Raw genomic sequence first — 18,285 nt, 5'->3', positions numbered from 1 at the left:
TAATTTGTGCTTTGAATTAGACCAGGGCTTTCTCTTTTCTTTACACACAGTAGCACTCCCTCTTTCTCCGCTTCAGCCATTGTTATGTCCTATCTCTCTGCTCTCTCGATTGCAACGCCGCATGTCTGTGACGTTACGCCGGTGAAGAAGCGGATTTGGGTTCCTCGTCCCCCCTGCATTGCTTTGAATGTAAAGTAGCTTCCTCTACAGGTAAACATGAGAATAAGAATACAATTGGTGAAACCAAATCCGTTGCATCACCGGAATTGCGCAGGGAAGATTTTTGAACGTACTTATATTAGAGCCTAGTTCAGGCCTAAAAAATCCAGCCCGGCCCAAGCAATTAACTTACCTTGCAGGCCCGAGGCAAAAAAAAAAACAACAACAGAAATTTCATTTTTTATTCGTTTTATTTGTAGACCCACGCCCGGACCCCCCCCCCCCCCCCCCCCCCCCGAAAATGTACATTTTATTCGTAGGCCCGAGCCAGTTTCATTTGCGAGGACTCAGGTGGGGGAGGAAATGCAGGGATGCGATGCGTGGTTGTGTTTTTTGTGACGATGCCATGTGCATAATGATAACAAATTAAAGCCCGTGTTTTGTAACAAATTCTCCCAGTTAAACAAGAGTGTAAGATGCATATTCAATAAACATTTATATCTTTTATATTTTTGTGTCTGTTCTATCAGGTGGAGAGTTCATGCGTCATTTCCTCGGCAAAATGCAATAGACATTTATTTTAATTTCTTCGAGTTGGCAGAAAAAAACGCAAGTTTTCTTAATGTTTAAACAGTCCACCTATTTTTCTGATCATTATAAATGCATTTACACAACGAAATAACGCAGGAAAGGTTTGTTAAATATATTTCTGTGTGGGATATTTTGCTCATACAATGCGCCATGACAATGACAGGAACAGCAGCATATACAAAAATAAACTAAAATACTTTTAAACAACATTCTCTATTTTAATGACTCATATTAGAACACACAAAAGAACAACCTGCCTTAAGGAGCACTGAAACAAAATAAATAATAACATTTAAAGGAATACCACAATGTCCTGCGTAGCAAGAAGAGGTGCAGCCCTCAAAACAAATGATAATAACGATGTTTGACTAACATCATCTTTTAGGCCAGTACAGTTTTTAAAATGCCTGCTCAGCGTCAAGGTGCCAGTCTTTCTGCTCTCGTACGAGAGCAAAACGCCACATTTGTTGCATTCGGCAAGGCCGACACTGTTTTATGTAGCATCTTCCAGTATCGATTTAAATCCTTTACACACAGCACTCGTGGATTCTTGCCTTTTCAATCCCCCAGTCTTTAGTTTGCTTTTCACCTCTTGCTGCTCTATATCGAAATTCGAAAAGGAAATACGAGGATGCAGCTGCAGACTAGCGGAGAGGCCAAAGCGCGAGGGGGAGATTAAAAGGAGGGCGGGGCCACGGCGTTAATGTGCGCAAACAATGCACTGGCTCTGCTGTGGCTCATGTTTGGGATTACCAAAGCGCCTTCTGTCCGTTTTATCCAATTTATTTATTTTTATAACAAATATTCCTTAGTTTAACATCCATACATCATTTTAGTATACAAATATATATTTATTAAAAAAAAAAAAAAAAAAAACGAGCGAGCGAGCAAGAAGTCCGGCTCGACCCGAACGTAAATCATTGACATTTTGGGCCCAACTCGGCCCGAAATTCGGGTCTGGTTGGGTCGGGTTTGGGCTCAAGATCTAGGCTATTAGTCATATATTTTAAAATGCGCTGAATTGATACGGCTTGTTGCCCGCATCGAATCGAATCGTCCATGCCCCGCATCGGGATACATCGCCGCATCGATTATTGTTCACACCAGTACTATTAAGTATACGCAAACTTTATTATTCTTTCAATGAACAAATGCCCTTTTTGAGGGCTACAACGCAACACCTTGAAAGTCACCCAGAAGCAGCTCACACATGTTTAAAAAAACACAGTTGTCACAAAAAGCATTTTATAAGAGGGCTGTATGGTTCAACAGCAATCAAACCTATACAACATTCGATGATGTTGCAGCATTTAACACATTTAATGCCATTGATAGATTGCTGACATTGAATGATCGTTTTTCAGTGCCATTGACTGCGATAGAAGCTCAATTCATTTTGACTGTGAGGTCACTGCCATCCCCTCCCGGTCAAAATGGATTGGACATCTCTCGCCATCAATGACAGCCAATAAGTTAAATAATCAAATCACATTAAAGCAGTTACAACTGTAGGAAAGTAGTTGATCTAGTTTCTTAATGTCAGTGTTTTCATTGGTAATGTGTGGTCAATATAGAAACAGTTTACTTTTAGAGTTGATCTGGTTCGAATGTCACCGTCAATAGCACCCAATGAGTTTGCAACTAACCATATTGCTGTCGCTGCAACACTGCCGTAGAAGCCTTGCCAATATTCAACTTATTTCAGTAATTACTGAGGACATTCCATTTTTCAACAATGACAGTGACTTTACCTGTGCTATGAGTAGAAAGAACACTGAACCTACTGTGAAACAAATAGCTTAACAGTCCATGCCTGTTCTAGCTGGAGAAAGTACAGATATCCAATAAGATAAATCAAGAACAGATATGAACAAAAAATGGATTCTGGAGTCAGTGAAAGACGCTTTAACATATCATCGAAAGAAAGCCCCCTTAAAAAAACCCTGTTGTCCAAATAAATGGTTGTTAAAAGTCCAAGAACAATGTTAAGCTTTGAATAACTTCGAAAGGAGTAACAGTCAGAACTCACAGGTGGTTGGAAAACTTGCCTCACAAATAGTGTTCAAAACCCATGTAGAGACATGCTAAATGTCTCTTTGGGAGTTACAAAAATTTCCTAAAAATGGTGAATTCCTTAAATGTATGTATATGGAAATATTAAGTCAAGAGCACAGTTTGACAAGGTCGTTTTCATTTGTACTAATACATTCTGTTGCCCCCGCACCCCCAAATAAAATCAGTTATTGCTTTTCATTGGATAATTTTCATTACAGTTGCATTCAATATTAGTTTAGTCACTGCTAAGTTACATGAATGAGGATTGCATCATTTTCCATTACAGTTTGTGTACAAATAATTTTACTCACGTGTGCATAAAATATCCCAAATATTTTTGTTTGATTGAGTTCAAACCCGAGTGTTTTCATGTTAAGAATGTGTGCCTTGGCTTAATGAAAATCTGTAGTGGAATACAAACAATTGTAAAAGCCTTATAGCAAGTGTCGCTTGGGTACAGGACAAAGGCGAACCATGCGAAGGGCATCCTCATTGAGGAGGCACAACGGCTCTAAATCCTGCTCTGGGATAACTAGATGATTAAAGACGTCATTTTCCACCTGGTTTAATTCAGCCTCGGAAACCCCCAATAAATCTGACAAAGTAGGGGAATCACAATTTAAACTGCAGAGGATTATAGAGTCACTTTCAGACACGCTTGAGTCAGTGTCATTAGACATTGAACAAGCAGAAATCCTTTTGGCCAAGCTTCCTGCTGCCTCCTTAGTGGTACGTTGCCTCGGTGTTAGGTGTACGTTCCTAAACTTCAGGATCTCCATGGGGGCAAAGTTGCTCTCGCTGAGTTGACTAAACGGCAAGGAGTGCGTAGTTAACATCTCCTCCGGGATGGTGCGCACGAAGTTGCGCCTGCATGAGTTTAAAGAGTTTTGGTGGCATGTTTTCCTCGAGGTGAGAATTTTGCTGGATTTGGGCATATCACAATCAACACTGTCCGTTTCTATCCCCTCCTCAGAAGAAAAATCTTGACAAAGAGAGTTCCTGGGCCTCTTAGTTGAGCTCCCCGGAGAGTCAAAAATCACTCCTTTAGGCACAAGTGGCCGGTCATGTTGGCGCGGTAGGTAGGCTGATGATTTGTGACAGTTTTCTGGTAGCCTACTCATGTACTGTTGCACTGACTGAGGCACAATTACTTGGTGCCGTTTGCAAGGTAACAAGGTAGATAGGCTTTCTGGAATGCTGTTGCCAACAATGGGCACGAGGGAGAAAGGTTTGAGTCCAGAGACAAAGTCTACAAGCTCATGATAGGACGAATGATCAGAGTAGGGCACCACATGAAATTTGGAGTGGAAGAGGGGGGTAGGCCTGCTGGTAGGATAGATGGCCAACGTGGGTTTTTTGCTGTTCCAATGACACAGAGCTGAAAAGGTGATCTCTCTTTGTTCAACAACGCGGATGCGACCAGCGTCAAAGTCTGTGGTGAACACGTCGGGTAGTTTGAGCAATCTGAGGGTCTCCATTCTGTCCATGCTTACCTCGATCCAAGTTTGAAATTCCATGGCCAGCTCCACCAACAGGGACTCCTTGCCTAGGGCGTACAGACCTGCAAGGGAGTGGCAAATACCAAAAAGCTGTCCCTAGACTGTAATCACATAGCATTATAACATTATAATAATATAATATTGCATGATTGACCAACATTAGCAACATCTAAATCAATAAAGTTTGTGAGGTTTTTTTCTTGTAAGAATTTATTAATTTACATAACAAAGATGCCATGGACAAAGTTACCTAGGACAACATTATGGTCTGGGTGGCTGCGGATGATTTGCTTGATTTGTTGAGTGGCTTCCTGTCTTGAGGGGATGATGCGGTTGGGGTCACAATTGGTGTTATCCAAGTACAGGACATCAATATTGGCATTAGTTGCCAAACACACTTCACGCAGCAGTGACGAGGAATATCTGAAGTCACCTAATATTTAAAAGCAGCCAGTAATTGAAGATTTTGTGTCAGTGTACTGTGAAGATGAAACAATATTCAAACATCATGACTATAACTATCACCAAAAAAATGATCACGATATTTCTGCAGTACACTAAAGAAAGAGATTGTAATGACAAGGCATGTGCCCGATCCCATCATGTGATTGAAAATCTGGCCCGATCAAGTCATTTTCAGATGATCAGAATCGGGTGTAAAAGATCATGTTTATAAAATGTATTGATATATTTTCATTTTAAAGTACAGTATTAACTCATTGGCTGCCATTGCTGGAAATAGACATCCAATCAACTTTGACTGGTAACCCCACTCAAATTGGATTGATGTCTATAGCAGGCAATGGCAGAGAAAAAGGATCACTATGCTCGCCTTCCCTGTTATAATGGATTTGATGTCCATAATTGTCAATGGCAGCAAATGACTTAAGGGCTACAACTACAAATGCTTTGGTAGTAATAGCTTCTTTTATTTTGCTTGCAATGATAAAACACAAAAGAGAATAAAAATAAAAAAAATCATTATACATTATGTGTGATGTATATTATCATTTTACACAAAACTCCAAAAATGGGCTGGAAAAAAGTATTGGCACCATTTGAAAAATCATGTGATGCTTCTCTAATTTGTGTAATTAACAGCACCTGGTACTTACCTGTGGCATATAACAGGTGGTGGCAATAACTAAATAACACTTGCAGCAGTTAAAATGGATTAAAGTGGAATCAACCTCTGTCCTGTGTCCTTGTGTGTACCCCATTGTCATGGAGAAAAGAAAGACCAAAGAGCTGTCTGAGTACTTGAGAAACAAAATTGTGAAGAAGCATGGGTTATCTCAAGGCTACAAGTCCATCTCCAAAGACCTGAATGTTCCTGTGTCTACCGTGCGCAGTGTCATTAATAAGTGTAAAGCTCATGGCACTGTGGCTAACCTCCCTAGATGTGGACGGAAAAGAAAAATTGACGAAGGATTTCAACGAAAGATTGTATGGATGGTAGATAAAGAACCTCGACTAACATCCAAACAAGTTTAAGCTGTCCTGCAGTCAGAGGGTACAACAGTGTCAACCCATGTCACCCCAGGAAAAAGCCTCTTCTGAAGACGGTACACAAAAAAGCCCGCAAACAGTTTGGTGAAGACATGTCAACAAAGCACACGGATTACTGGAACCATGTCCTATGGTCTGATGAGACGGGCTGGCTTTCTTGTGTACAGTCTTCGGAAGAGGCTTCCTCCTGGGGTGACAGCCATGCACACCAATTTAATGTAGAGTGTGGCGTATGGGCTGAGCACTAACAGGCTGACCCTCCACCTCTTCAATCTCTGCAGCAATGCTGACAGCACTCCTGTAACGAGTCACATGACATTTTGGAGGGAAAATGACAAGCAGTACTCAATTTGGACATTTAGGGATGTACTCACTTTTGTTGCCAGGGGTTTAGAAATTAATGGCTATATTTTGAGTTATTTTGAGGGGAAAATAAATTAACTCTATTATATAAACTGCACCCAGACTACTTTTAATTGTGTCAAAGTGTCATTTTGTCAGTGGTGTCCCATGAAAAGATATACTTAAATATCTGCAGAAATGCGAGGGGTGTACGCACTTTTGTGATACACTGTACGTTGAAACACTCACCAGTGTATAGTATGGTGCCAAAGTAGCCTTGGAAGAGGAACATGACAGCGCCTGGACAGTGGTTGGCGTTGATCAGTGTGACGGTCATGTGTTCCTTGCCAATGTCATCCAGGGGCAGAAGGTGTGACTCCCCCACCTCCAACGAATGGATCCACTTTTCTTTCACCTACACTCAGATAACAAAGAGGATTAAAAATAATAATGATTTGTATGGATCCACTTTTCTTTCACCTACACTCAAATAACAAGGAGGATTAAGAATAATAATGATTTGTAAGGCTGAACGATATTGGAAAAAACTTGCATCGTGTCTTTTTGAGGGTTTGCGATATATATTGCAATATTAAAACTAGAAGAATGTTCACCAGATGACTTGAATAGATCTGTTTGGGAAGTCATTGGTTGATTCACCATGTTTTTGTATTAGTGTATTGCATTCCGATTTTTATTAGGGCCCGAGCACTAAGCGTGCGAAGGCCCTATTGTTTTGCAAACGGCCAATTTGGAGGCCTGAACATGCACGAAAAGTCACCAAAATTTGCACATACGTGCGGAAAATTGTAAATTTCGATAATTTTACAACGTTGAAAAAAAATGTAACAAAATGGCTCAGTGGCGCCCCCTTGAAATTTTAAAATTGGCCTATAACATTAGGGTCTGTCAGCGTAGAGCAATGAAATTTGGGGAGACTATACCTTGTCCAAAACCGCTCCAAAAAAGCATTGGCACCCATATTCCAAACCCAACAGGAAATCGGTTATTTTGGATCGAATATGAAATTTTTATAGATTTACAGGGTGCACATTTGAGGCCTTTCCGCCGAGGGAGTTAGTTGGATCATCTTCAAAATTGGTGAGACTGTTCAGGAGACATATGAAATCTTAAGTTTTTAAAATGGTGCGTTTTCATTCACGGGTCTGACCTGGGCGTGGTGCCAAAGTCGGCCATTTTTTCGGCAAAATGACAAATTCAGTAAATGACTAATAGTTCCTTGACACAACGTTCAATCTTTTTCGTATCTGGCATGTATGTGCGGTATCCCACCCTTAACACGAGTGCATTGAAATATTACCCATTAGGCCTAGCGCCCCCTAGTGAGAACAGGAAATGCCTTTTTTTTACGAGACAGGTTCCTTCTCCAAGGGAAAAAAATCTGTTGACCTCAAACCTGCATCAGGGGAGCCTTAAGACTTGTGTTCAGGTGCCTGATGAAAAATATTGAGGTTTCGTTGAAGCGGAGGGGTCCAAACATGAAAGTGAAAATAACAGTCAACAATTTGTCTCCAAAATACTTTGAACAGTCATAACTCGGCAGATATACAACATATCTGCGCCAAACTTCCCGTGCTTGTTGAGAGTCATACCCTGAAGGGTCTTGTAGGGGTCATTTGCATCAACTCTACAGTGCCAACTAGTGGCGACAGAAAGGACTTTTAAAAAAGGCCTTTCCTATTGGGTTTTTTCAACGTAGAGCAATTAAATTTGGGGAGTCCATACCTTATGCAAAACTGCTCCAAAAAGTCTCTTGCACCCATTTTCCAAATCCAACAGAAAATCGGGTATTTTGGATCGAATGTGAAATTTTTATCCATTTGTAGTATAGTTTACATTTGGAGGCCTGAACATGCACGAAAACTCACCAAATTTTGCACATACATGCAGCTTTGCGTGGCTTTCGATAATGTTGCGATGTTACAAAAAAATGTAACAAAATGGCTCAGTGGCGCCCCCTTGAATTTTTCAAAAAGGTGTTTCCTATTAGGTTTTTTAAACGTAGAGCAATGAAATTTGGGGAGTCGATACCATGTGCAAAACTGCTCCAAAAAGTCTCTTGAACCCATATTCCAAACCCAACCGGAAATCGGGTACTTTGGATCGGATGTTAAATTTTTATCAGTTAACGGGGTGCACATTTGAGACGTTGTCACAGAAGGAGTTAATTGGATCATCTTCAAAATTCATGGGATATTCAGGAGACATAGGAGATCTAAAATTTTCAAAATGGTGCGTTTTCATTCATGGGTCTGACCTGGGCGTGGTGCCAAAGTCGGCCATTTTTTCGGCAAAATGACAAATTCAGTAAAAGATTAATAGCTCCTTGACACAACGTTCAATCTTTTTCATATCTGGCATGTATGTGCGGGATCCCACCCTTAACACGAGTGCATTGAAACATTACCCATTAGGCCTAGCGCCCCCTAGTGGGAACAGGAAATGCCTTTTTTTTACTAAACAGGCTCCTCCTCCAAGGAAAAAAAAATATTCACCTGAAACCTGGATCAGGGGAGCCATTAGACATGTGTTCAGGTGCCTGATGAAAAATACTGAGGTTTGGTTGAAGCAGGAGAGTCCAACAGGAGAAGTGAAAATGAGTGAAGCCATTTCGTCTCACCACAAGTTTTGAACAGTCATAACTTGGAAGATCTACAACATATCTGCGCCAAACATCTCGTGCTTGTTGAGTCATACTCTGAAGGGTCCTGTACGGGTCATTTGCATCAACCCTACAGCGCCAACTAGTGGCAATAGAAAGTCACTCGTTTTTCCAATACATGTCCAGTTCTTTTCAGGTTGGTCATTGTAGTTTCAAGACCTTTTGAAATACTTATTTTACGGCCCATGTCCACATGTCTCTGTCTGTTGCCGTGACGACCCTTTGTTCGCCATTAAAAGGATTTTTTTTTTTTTTTTCCAGAGACTCAGGCAGCTTATAGAGCCACAGAATTTGGCACACTTGGTCGAATTTGCCCAGTTAGAAGATTCATTTTGGTTTTGAATAAGGGCTTGGCTGCACAGCTCAGTAGTGCCTCCTTTTTTGTAGTACTCTCTCTAATATGGGTTTTTATCTCTTAGGTGTGTGAATGTAAAGAGGCGACTTTCGAGCATGTTAGGTTCTAATGAGATGATTAGAGAGGATGATCTGCCACCACCCTGACCTGCACACTGTCCGAGTTGCGTGACGTCCGAGTTGCGCTAGATTGCGAGGGCCCGTTCAGTCCTGCTTGCAGGCCTAGTTAGATTGTGTTTTTCTGGGTTTCCCCCCTTGTTTTTCTCATTTATCCTTCTATTCTTAATGTTTTCCTATATTCTTTAAACAATTTATAATATGCTTCATAATAAACATTTTTTAATGTTGTATGATAAATTTACGGCGCTTCAATTTACTTTAAGTGTATTTATTTTAGGGCTGTCAAAATTATCGCGATAACGGGTGGTAATTAATTTTTTTAATCAATCACGTTAAAATATTTGATACAATTAACGCACATGTCCTGCTCAGACAGTTTTAAATGACAGTAGAGTGAAATGCCCACTTGTTAATTGTGTTTTATGGAGTTTTGCAACCCTCTGCTGGCGCTTGGGTGCGACTGATTTTATAGGCTTCAGCACCCATGAGCATTGTGTAAGTAATTATTGACATCACCATGGCAGACTACTAGTTTATTTTTTGACTGAAAATTTTACAAATGTTATTAAAACGAAAACATTAAGAGGGGTTTTAATATAAAATTTCTATAACTTGTACTAACATTTATCTTTTAAGAACTACAAGTCTTTCTATCCATGGATCGCTTTAACAGAATGTTAATAATGTTAATGCCATCTTGTTGATTTATTGTTATAATAAACAAATACAGTCCTTATGTACCGTATGTTGAATGTATATATCCATCTTGTGTCTTATCTTTCCAACAATTTATTTTACAGTATATATATATATATATATATATATATATATATATATATAATTTACAGAAAAATATGGCATATTTTATAGATGGTTTGAATAGCGATTAATTACGATTAATTAATTTTTAAGCTGTAATTAACTCGATTAAAAATTTTAATCGTTTGACAGCCCTAATTTATTTTTCATTTATTTAAGAACTGAAAGTGCAAAAAATTGCAAAACCGCGATAGATGATTAATTCATACACATAATACCGTTTAATCCAGGCTATGGGGGTTTATCTGTGAATGATAAAGATTGATGTATAAAGAAGGGATACAGGAAGCCATGTCATGACTTATTTGCTGATTTTATGAAGCAAACCAAACGTTTACGTGTTTCAAAAATATTAATAACAATTGAACATCTTGTGAAAGGACTATTGCGCATGCGCACAACATGATGGCGATATTCAAACGATATATTGTGCAGGCTTAATGATTACAGTATGATGGTCTAGCTACAGTGTATACAAAATATCTACACATCCCTGTTCAAATGGGAGTCTGTGTGGAGAAAAAAGTAATTAAAAATAAAACTGTTCAATTATAGAAAGTGACAATAAACAACCGAGATTATTTGCACAACAATGCACATTCAAATGGGAGTCTGCACAAACCCAGCACCATCGAAAGTGTCTCAAGAGCAACCTCTGCATTTCTTAATTTTTTTTCTGTAATCAGGTTTTACAGCCACTGGATCAGAGGAAGTCGGCGTGATGTCACGATGACGTCATTTCGCTTAGCAACGTGTCGCCATTTTGAGAAGGGGGCACACACAGCTAAACATTTCGCACACAAACGTCTGAAAATGATATGTTTCTGGTGTGTTTTGCGTCTTTTTTCATAAAAACGTCTTAAACATGGCTTACAAATATCGCGAGTCACTGCCGACAGACGCGAGGAGGCGATACAATTTAAAATTACCGTGTATTGGCTTGCAAATCTGCCCATACAAAGTCGCAGCTGATAGCTGGATGAACAATCCAAAGGAATGGCCTGCAGTGGAGTTCGGAAACATGTACAACTACCTCATAAAGCCACCCAGTAAGTTAACCTTTATCAATTACGTGGAATATGTACTGTGTGGAACTAAGAAAACTGGTAGTATATTAGGCTCGAGCGTATGACGTGGCACTCGCGAGGTTTCCGCCCCTATCGCCACGTTGGAAGCAGGAAGTTCGGTGTCAGAACTCCGGGAAACAAACAGTGAGGCATTTCGACTCAGGTCGCTCTTTAAAAATGATTGGAAATTATTGTTCAGTAAAGAATTGCAACAACCGATCGAATAGAAAGGAGATTGTACAGCTCGACGGAACCCCATTGAGTTTCTTCCGGATCCCTACATGGAGAAAAGGCGAGGGAAAGCTCATATCTGAACTTACCAAACGTTGAAGAATGACATGGGTGGCCTCGATCAGAAGGAAGGGCATAACGTTTGATTCTCCAGTTACCCAGAGTTTGCTCTATGCACTTCCACTCCGGTAAGTAAATTGTGTTTGTCTACGCAAATTTCGCTAAGTTTATGCCCTAAGTCGGCCTGTTGTAAGCTATAGCTACAGCTAAACAACTAGCATGCATACATGTGCATTGTCTTCATAAGACATAATTCCTGTTGTTTCTAAATGAAAAAGCTGTAACATGTTGCCGTGAGAATTTGTACACAGGCTACAATGTCTGCAACAAATCTGTTTTCTAAAACACAGCATTGATTTGTCACTTAACTATCACAGCTCAGCACAGCACAAATTCAGATGTTCATGACAATGAAAATGTAAACACACATTGCCTACCTTTGCAAGAACGATGGTGTTGCCGTTTGCTACGGTCATAATGTGCAGGTCCTGCACTAGTGTTGTATCGGTCGCGACAGATTCGTTCTTTTTGAACGAATTGTTTGGGTGAACGAGACCGAACTAATCACCTACTGCACTGATTCGTTCTATGAAGTTGGGGCTTGTTCGCTGCGTGGGAAGGCGTTGAGCAAGCGGCAGCGTCTTCTGACATCGCACACACGACCAATCAGACGCCAGCCTCATCGCGGGCAGGGTGGGGAGCGGAAACAGAATCAGGGCGTCTGTCACTCACTTCCACGTGTAGCCAATAAGCAGCCAGCGTGCAGGCAGGAGGGCAAGACTGAGTTACGTCACTTCCCGTTCAGTGACTCGGTCCTCCGGTTCCTGACCTAGCTTGCTGCTAACTTGACTTTGCAGTAATGCGGTGAACGAGTCAAAAAGTGAAAGGAAATGACTGTCACATATTTGTTAATGTGGAGCCTATCAAATGCTGCTCAAACAGACAAAAACACCACACAAACCTAGCGAGCATGGTTTAGTGTACTACTTTTCTCAACAGACTTGGGACTACATATAATGACATACTATCAAATTTACAGTAGTTTAAAACACTTTCGCGGGTAGCTACGAGGCAAGCAAAAGCTAAGCTGCGGTCGCGTGACGGCAGTGCGGGGGGAGAGAACTGTCATTGTATGGAGGCTTCATGGCAGCGATATTTACCTCATATGTGCACAGAAAAAAAGAATATTTAGTATGATCACCATAATACTGATTTGCAATGAAACTGTATATACATGTCAATTTTTTCCGACTGTTTTATTTGATTTTTTTTCCGTGTCAGAGCGTGTCGGGTGTTGGTTGGTTTGACAAATTATGTCCATCCGTCCATCATGTGCTACTCAAGCGCCCAAAAACAACGCACGAGGACACGGGAGATGTTGCAATATGTCTACATTTTTCTGAACAGACTAATGAGAGTAGAAAGGCAACTTCGTAAAGAGCAAACAATTATTTCTCGTCAGCGTTTGACGATCTGAGATGAGGGGACGACAGGGGAGCTGACCGGATTATTTTATTTGTTAATACCAGTGCAAAAATTCAATACGATCATCTTAATACTGATTTGCAATTAAACTGTCAAATATCAAAATGTAGTATTGTTTTTATTTCAGAGCAGCACATTTGACAACTAGCTATTTACACTTTAGTTTTAACAATAGTGACCAAAAATAATAGTGATGAGCATAAAAACTAAAATACAACAGAGCGAGAGGTAAATATGATGTGTTGGTCGTTCCATATTTAGAAATTAAACTTTCGATTTATTTTTATTTTCGTGACAGCAAGTATGCCGTGTTGGCTGGTAGCAGCAGCATTGTATATGTGATCAAGATCATGCTAAAGAAAGTCCGTGCGCCCCCGACCCCAAACCCCTACTCCCCCCACAAAAGGAACATGTTTAACCGTGTCCTAAATCGAAATGCAAGCACGAGCCATGACTTTGATCCCATTGAACTAGGACAGACGACGCGGAAGTTCTCCCTCGCTTTTGCAGCAGCGGGAGGGAGATGAGGCTGTCTGTGAAAGCAGAATGATATCGCCTGTCACTCATTTCTGAAACTACGACGAGTGGTCAATGAGGAGCCTGTGTACAGGAGAGGGATGGACCAAGCAATGTCACTTCCCGTTCAGTTATACTGCGAAACGGTCTTTGGTGATTCGTTCGACAACGTCACTTCCCGTTCACTAACCGAACGATTCATTTGGGCGGGGAGGTATATGAGGGGGGCGAAAAATGTGTACTGTATATATGACTAGTTTATGTTTTCATGTCATCAAAATTTGCTACATTTATTTCTCTTAAGTCATCGTCATCTGATGTCGCAGACGGAAGAAATTCAGCATCTGGCAGGCCTCATAGGATCTCTTCAGTTGTCATCGCTGGACACCGCATCACTTGGGTCATCATATGACTCGACCCACTCTCTCTTGATTTGGGGAAACTGGGTGGCGACTGACTTGCAACGCTTTTTTCATCGTGTTGAGGGTTTCCGCCACTTAATTTTTTATGTTTGGCTTCCTGGGGAAAAAAAAATCACAGCAGCATGAAAATATTGGATGAATCCTAATTTTAATTTAATAATAATTTCTTGGTGATCAAATAATAATGCCCCAGTCAAAGCAGCATCTATTTGATGCTATTGTTCCCTCTTCAAATAGGCAGACCTTGATGTTGAAGTATAACTAGTTATTGTTTTATTGAGATGTATTTGATACATAAGGGCCTGACAGGTGGATTGTTTTGTTGTTATAGGCTTTATATCTACCCTGTGACAGGCCAAAAACAACAAGCCAAGGACCTATTTGGTGCTGGGGACATTTGAATTTACATAATACCTATTGATATAGTAATAAAATCACATGAGTAGACGACATGTCAGCCAACCTATCTCCTTATGACAGGCCAAAAGCAACAACAAAAAAATGTTGCACTTCAACAAACTGGCAGTAGGAGTCCCCCTCATTTATCAAAAAAAGCCATTAATGTTCTACTTACGTCTGTGTAAGACCAAGGTTGCATTGCTGTAGGTTTTCAAAGCTGTCGTGGCTGAAATGATGAAACAATGAGCCGATTGTGGACCTGTATGCATGCTAACAAAAACGGTCCAAACCTTTGCAGGAGAAGTTATTTTTGGACCACTCCTAGAGTCTCGAGTCTTCCTGTGAGTAAATCATCGCTACACATCGAGATGGCATGACGAATCTCGCGAGTAAAACCCAGAAAATGTTTGCAATATATGGTGAGGATAGCGTGGTGCTATATTTCCGTGTTCAGAGTGGTGTCGAGGCTTCCTGGAAGTTACGTCATGAGGTAGCGGTCAGCAGGACGGCGCGTCCCTCGTTGCTATGGTGTTGCTATGGCCATAACTCAAAAACTACGCGGTCAATTATTATTATTATTTTTTAATGTGACTTTTTGAGAGAGCGAATGATGCATTTAATACAATTTAACTGAGTTAAACACTTAAGAGCGAAATCTGAAAACCTCTTCAGTTGCCCTTTCAGTTTGCTCACATATCTGTCCTTCATGGTGGTAACAAGTTTATCTCTGTATCGAAGTGGCATGTTTTCCTTACATTTTTCCATCTTTGGCACTCGTAGTTGAATTGTATTTGCAGTTAAGTTTAAATGTCCCGTGATGCAGACGTGCTTCCAATATGGCTGCGTTGTCGCAAATCTCGCATGATCCCGTGTTGCTGTGACGTAAACGCTCGAGCCTGATATGGAGTGATTATTTCTGCCGTAACCGGTAATTCGCCTCCAAGCGTTATTTAGCTGTGAGCGTCCATTAGATTTAAGTAACCAGTCTAGTTTTTCATTGGCATCAACTGTATTTCTTCGGGATTCAATATTGTACTTTTGTTACTGCAAAGTGGGGGGAAAAAAAAAAAAAAAGAACATTGGTAAGCAATGCTGAAAGCAACATGAAGAAGCATGACGAATTTCTGGTGTGTACTGTGACAAACTGGGATTTTTTTCATACGACACTGGATGGCAGGGCCCATCATACATGAAAATTAACTCACCTGCAACTTCATTTTGAGTAGAGATGCAGTCACGGGGGAGCAGTAAATGGGTCGGTCCGCCCATGTGGAAGTCAGGCCGACCGTATGGTCGCTGTGCATATGCGTCAAGAAAAAAAGTCTGCTCTCTGGACATCTGCGAACATGCCAGAAGTCCACAGCCAAAGGAGTGTTGGCGATTATCTTGCCATTGGACATCTTGAAAAAACAAAACGCACCGAGTGGCTATCGTTTGTTTGTTAGTTTGAGGCTTGCTTTGTTTTAGTTTCGCAGCGGCAGTTTTGGGCCCTCAAAAAAATATTCCGCAAAAGGCTCAGTAAAAATGTAGTCGAGTTTGAGCTCTCCCATCGACCACACGGCAACCCGCCAGTTTGCCACTAGTAGTCCACCTGTACACGGCCCGCGCAATATTTGTTTTAAATTTAAACTCACGCTACGACACGCCTCCTAACGACCACCATTTCGTCGCATAATGATTACGTCACAACTGCACTTGCCAAACATAAAATAATTAAAATGCAAAAAAAAAAAAAAAAAAAAAAAAAAAATTATAAAAAAATAAAAATAAAATAAAAACAACTTCAGAGCCGGTTGTTTATATGTGAATTGTTTCGCCCTATGTTTGTATATGTGCATTTGTTGTTAATAAAGTTTGTTAAAAAAAATTAAAATGCATTCAACACTTATCTGTCCCACTTTGCATGTGCACCAAAGCACTAAAAAGGAGGAATAATCACGTCAACCCATGTAAACGGATTCATTTTATTCACATCCTTAAAGGTAAAACCACACAGTCGCTTCTTGATTACGTCATTGTCTTGCGTCGTAGTTACGTCAATGTCTACTCGATTTGCTCCCCTTCATCTTCACAGAGGAAGACTGTTTAATCTTCATAGGAACATTTCGTAACAAAGAACATCATAGGCTAAAGCAGTGTAGCGCCATTGTGTGCAGTCAAGGAAAAATCAGTCGCTTTATCACCAGGAGTGACAAACTTGAAATGAACAACTCGCACCACAGACACTGCGCAGACTACAAACCACAGTCTACAGTCTACTTGAGCCAACATTCAAAATAAAAATAGCACTGGGCGAGTTGAAGCCCGCTCTCTGGTGTGATGATGTGTGGTGATAACATCCCCATTTTCAAAATGAATAGACACAAAATGAAGTGACATGCTTGTCCACACGAGGGCAGTAGGTGTGAAGGAAAGAAATGTAGGTCAGTTGCTTCGTCTGTATGTTTTAAAATATTTATTGATGGTCGCTTTGCATGTAATGCAAAATCTACCATCTATTAAAATCTACAACTTTATTAATTTAATGTATTTTAACCAACAGAATGACAACATCCCTATTTTCAGTTGTTTTTATTATCTTGTCTATTTTCATGGTGCTTTTTTTTCTTAATGCTGTAATATGCACTAGGAATACAATTAACCCTTTTAAAATATGTATTTATTTTATATATCCTTTAAATATTAACGTGTACATATATTTTTTTGGGGGGAAAAATATATATAATGTATACATATATATATAATGTATACATATATACACATATATATGTATACATACATACATACATACATATATAATGTATATAATGATTATGATTATATATCAATAAAGTTATTTTTATTTTTTATTGTTATTTTCAAACTGTGGTTAAGGTAATAACATTGTCAAGTTGTTGTTTTTAATTTCATCGTATTTTACTCCCCCACGACACCCTAATTAGTTTAGGGTGTAGTCCACCTTTCTCCCAAAGTCCATTGAGAGTGCGAGGGTAAGAGATTGGGATGGATGGACGGGCGGACGGACAGACGGACGGACTGATGGATGGATTACCCATTTTCTGACATTAACAATGATAGACTTATTGTGTTCTCTTCGCTTATTTTAAACTGAGGGGACTGGCTGTGAATGCTCATGTTTCAGCGTTATTGGTGCTACACCCCCAATCCATTTTGACTTGGAAGGCTGGCATTGATCATTCGCTGTCAGCCTCTCCCAGTCAAAATGGAATGGACATCTATGGCCGTCGATGGCATCCAATTATGCTTAAGTGCATCCATCATACTACATTAATAACGCTAAAACAGTACCGTTATTACACAGACGTTTTACGATGGTGTTTTATTTTACCCATGTCAGATGAAGCCCTCTCGTGCTCAATGTCCTCATTTGTAATCTGTAAGAAAGGGGTAGGGAAGGTAGTACAGTATATTTTCAATTTCGGTTAGGAACAGGTTACAACCAAATGGGGGCGTTACTATGGTGATGGCTCTCGACATTGGTCCACCTCCCCCCGCTTCCCTTTACAGTTACTTCCACAGCACTACTCACTTTGTCAGGATCACACCTGCCAGTGTCTCTTTTCCTGCAGTGAGTGTCCTCTGCTCCTGGCCCTGAAGCGCATGCATCACTGTCTGCTTTACTGCTAATTATTTGACTCACACTACACACTGCACTCACGTTAGAGGGGGTCGAGGAAGTGAGGGAGAGAGAGAAGGGGGTTGGTGCAATCTTATTACCGTTCACATTTTACACTTGCTGAGAAGTAGTAAAGTCACCCTTTAGGTTAGTCGCACACTCTGTACGGGCAAAGAAATGATGATGAACAAGGATAGTTGGCTGCTTAATGAGACGTAAATAGCTGCAACTTATTATTCAATCAGTTGTGCTTCATTTGCTCCCTTAGCAACAGAAATAAACAATACGAATAAATACAGCTGACTTATCTTCTTTGGGTCATTTTTGGGAAGGAGGT

General features: G+C 40.3%; 1 protein-coding gene across 1 annotated transcript; it reads right to left on the bottom strand.

The window, feature by feature from the left end:
• Positions 1-496: 496 nt before the first annotated feature.
• dclre1b (DNA cross-link repair 1B) lies at positions 497-15,972 on the bottom strand. The gene is made up of 4 exons (XM_057830660.1): positions 15,517-15,972; positions 6,405-6,570; positions 4,555-4,737; positions 497-4,366 (listed from the first exon to the last, which is right to left on the bottom strand). The coding sequence occupies exons 1-4, from the start codon at positions 15,709-15,711 to the stop codon at positions 3,240-3,242; spliced, it is 1,671 nt and encodes a 556-aa protein (XP_057686643.1). The 5' UTR covers positions 15,712-15,972; the 3' UTR covers positions 497-3,239.
• Between the last annotated feature and the right edge of the window lie 2,313 nt (positions 15,973-18,285).

Source organism: Corythoichthys intestinalis, chromosome 2 (assembly GCF_030265065.1).
Source record: "Corythoichthys intestinalis isolate RoL2023-P3 chromosome 2, ASM3026506v1, whole genome shotgun sequence".
Classification (NCBI taxonomy): Eukaryota; Metazoa; Chordata; class Actinopteri; order Syngnathiformes; family Syngnathidae; genus Corythoichthys; species Corythoichthys intestinalis.
Note: the sequence above shows the minus strand (reverse complement) of the source record. Positions and strands in the feature narration are given on the sequence as shown.

Coding starts and splice junctions, on each gene's coding strand:
- dclre1b (XM_057830660.1), bottom strand. CDS start 15,711: ATGTCCAATGGCAAGATAATCGCCAACACTCCTTTGGCTGTGGACTTC. Junction 6,571..15,516: donor TACTCAAAATGAAGTTGCAG/GTGAGTTAATTT, acceptor ATCTGAGTGTAG/GTGAAAGAAAAGTGGATCCA. Junction 4,738..6,404: donor TGGCACCATACTATACACTG/GTGAGTGTTTCA, acceptor TTTAAATATTAG/GTGACTTCAGATATTCCTCG.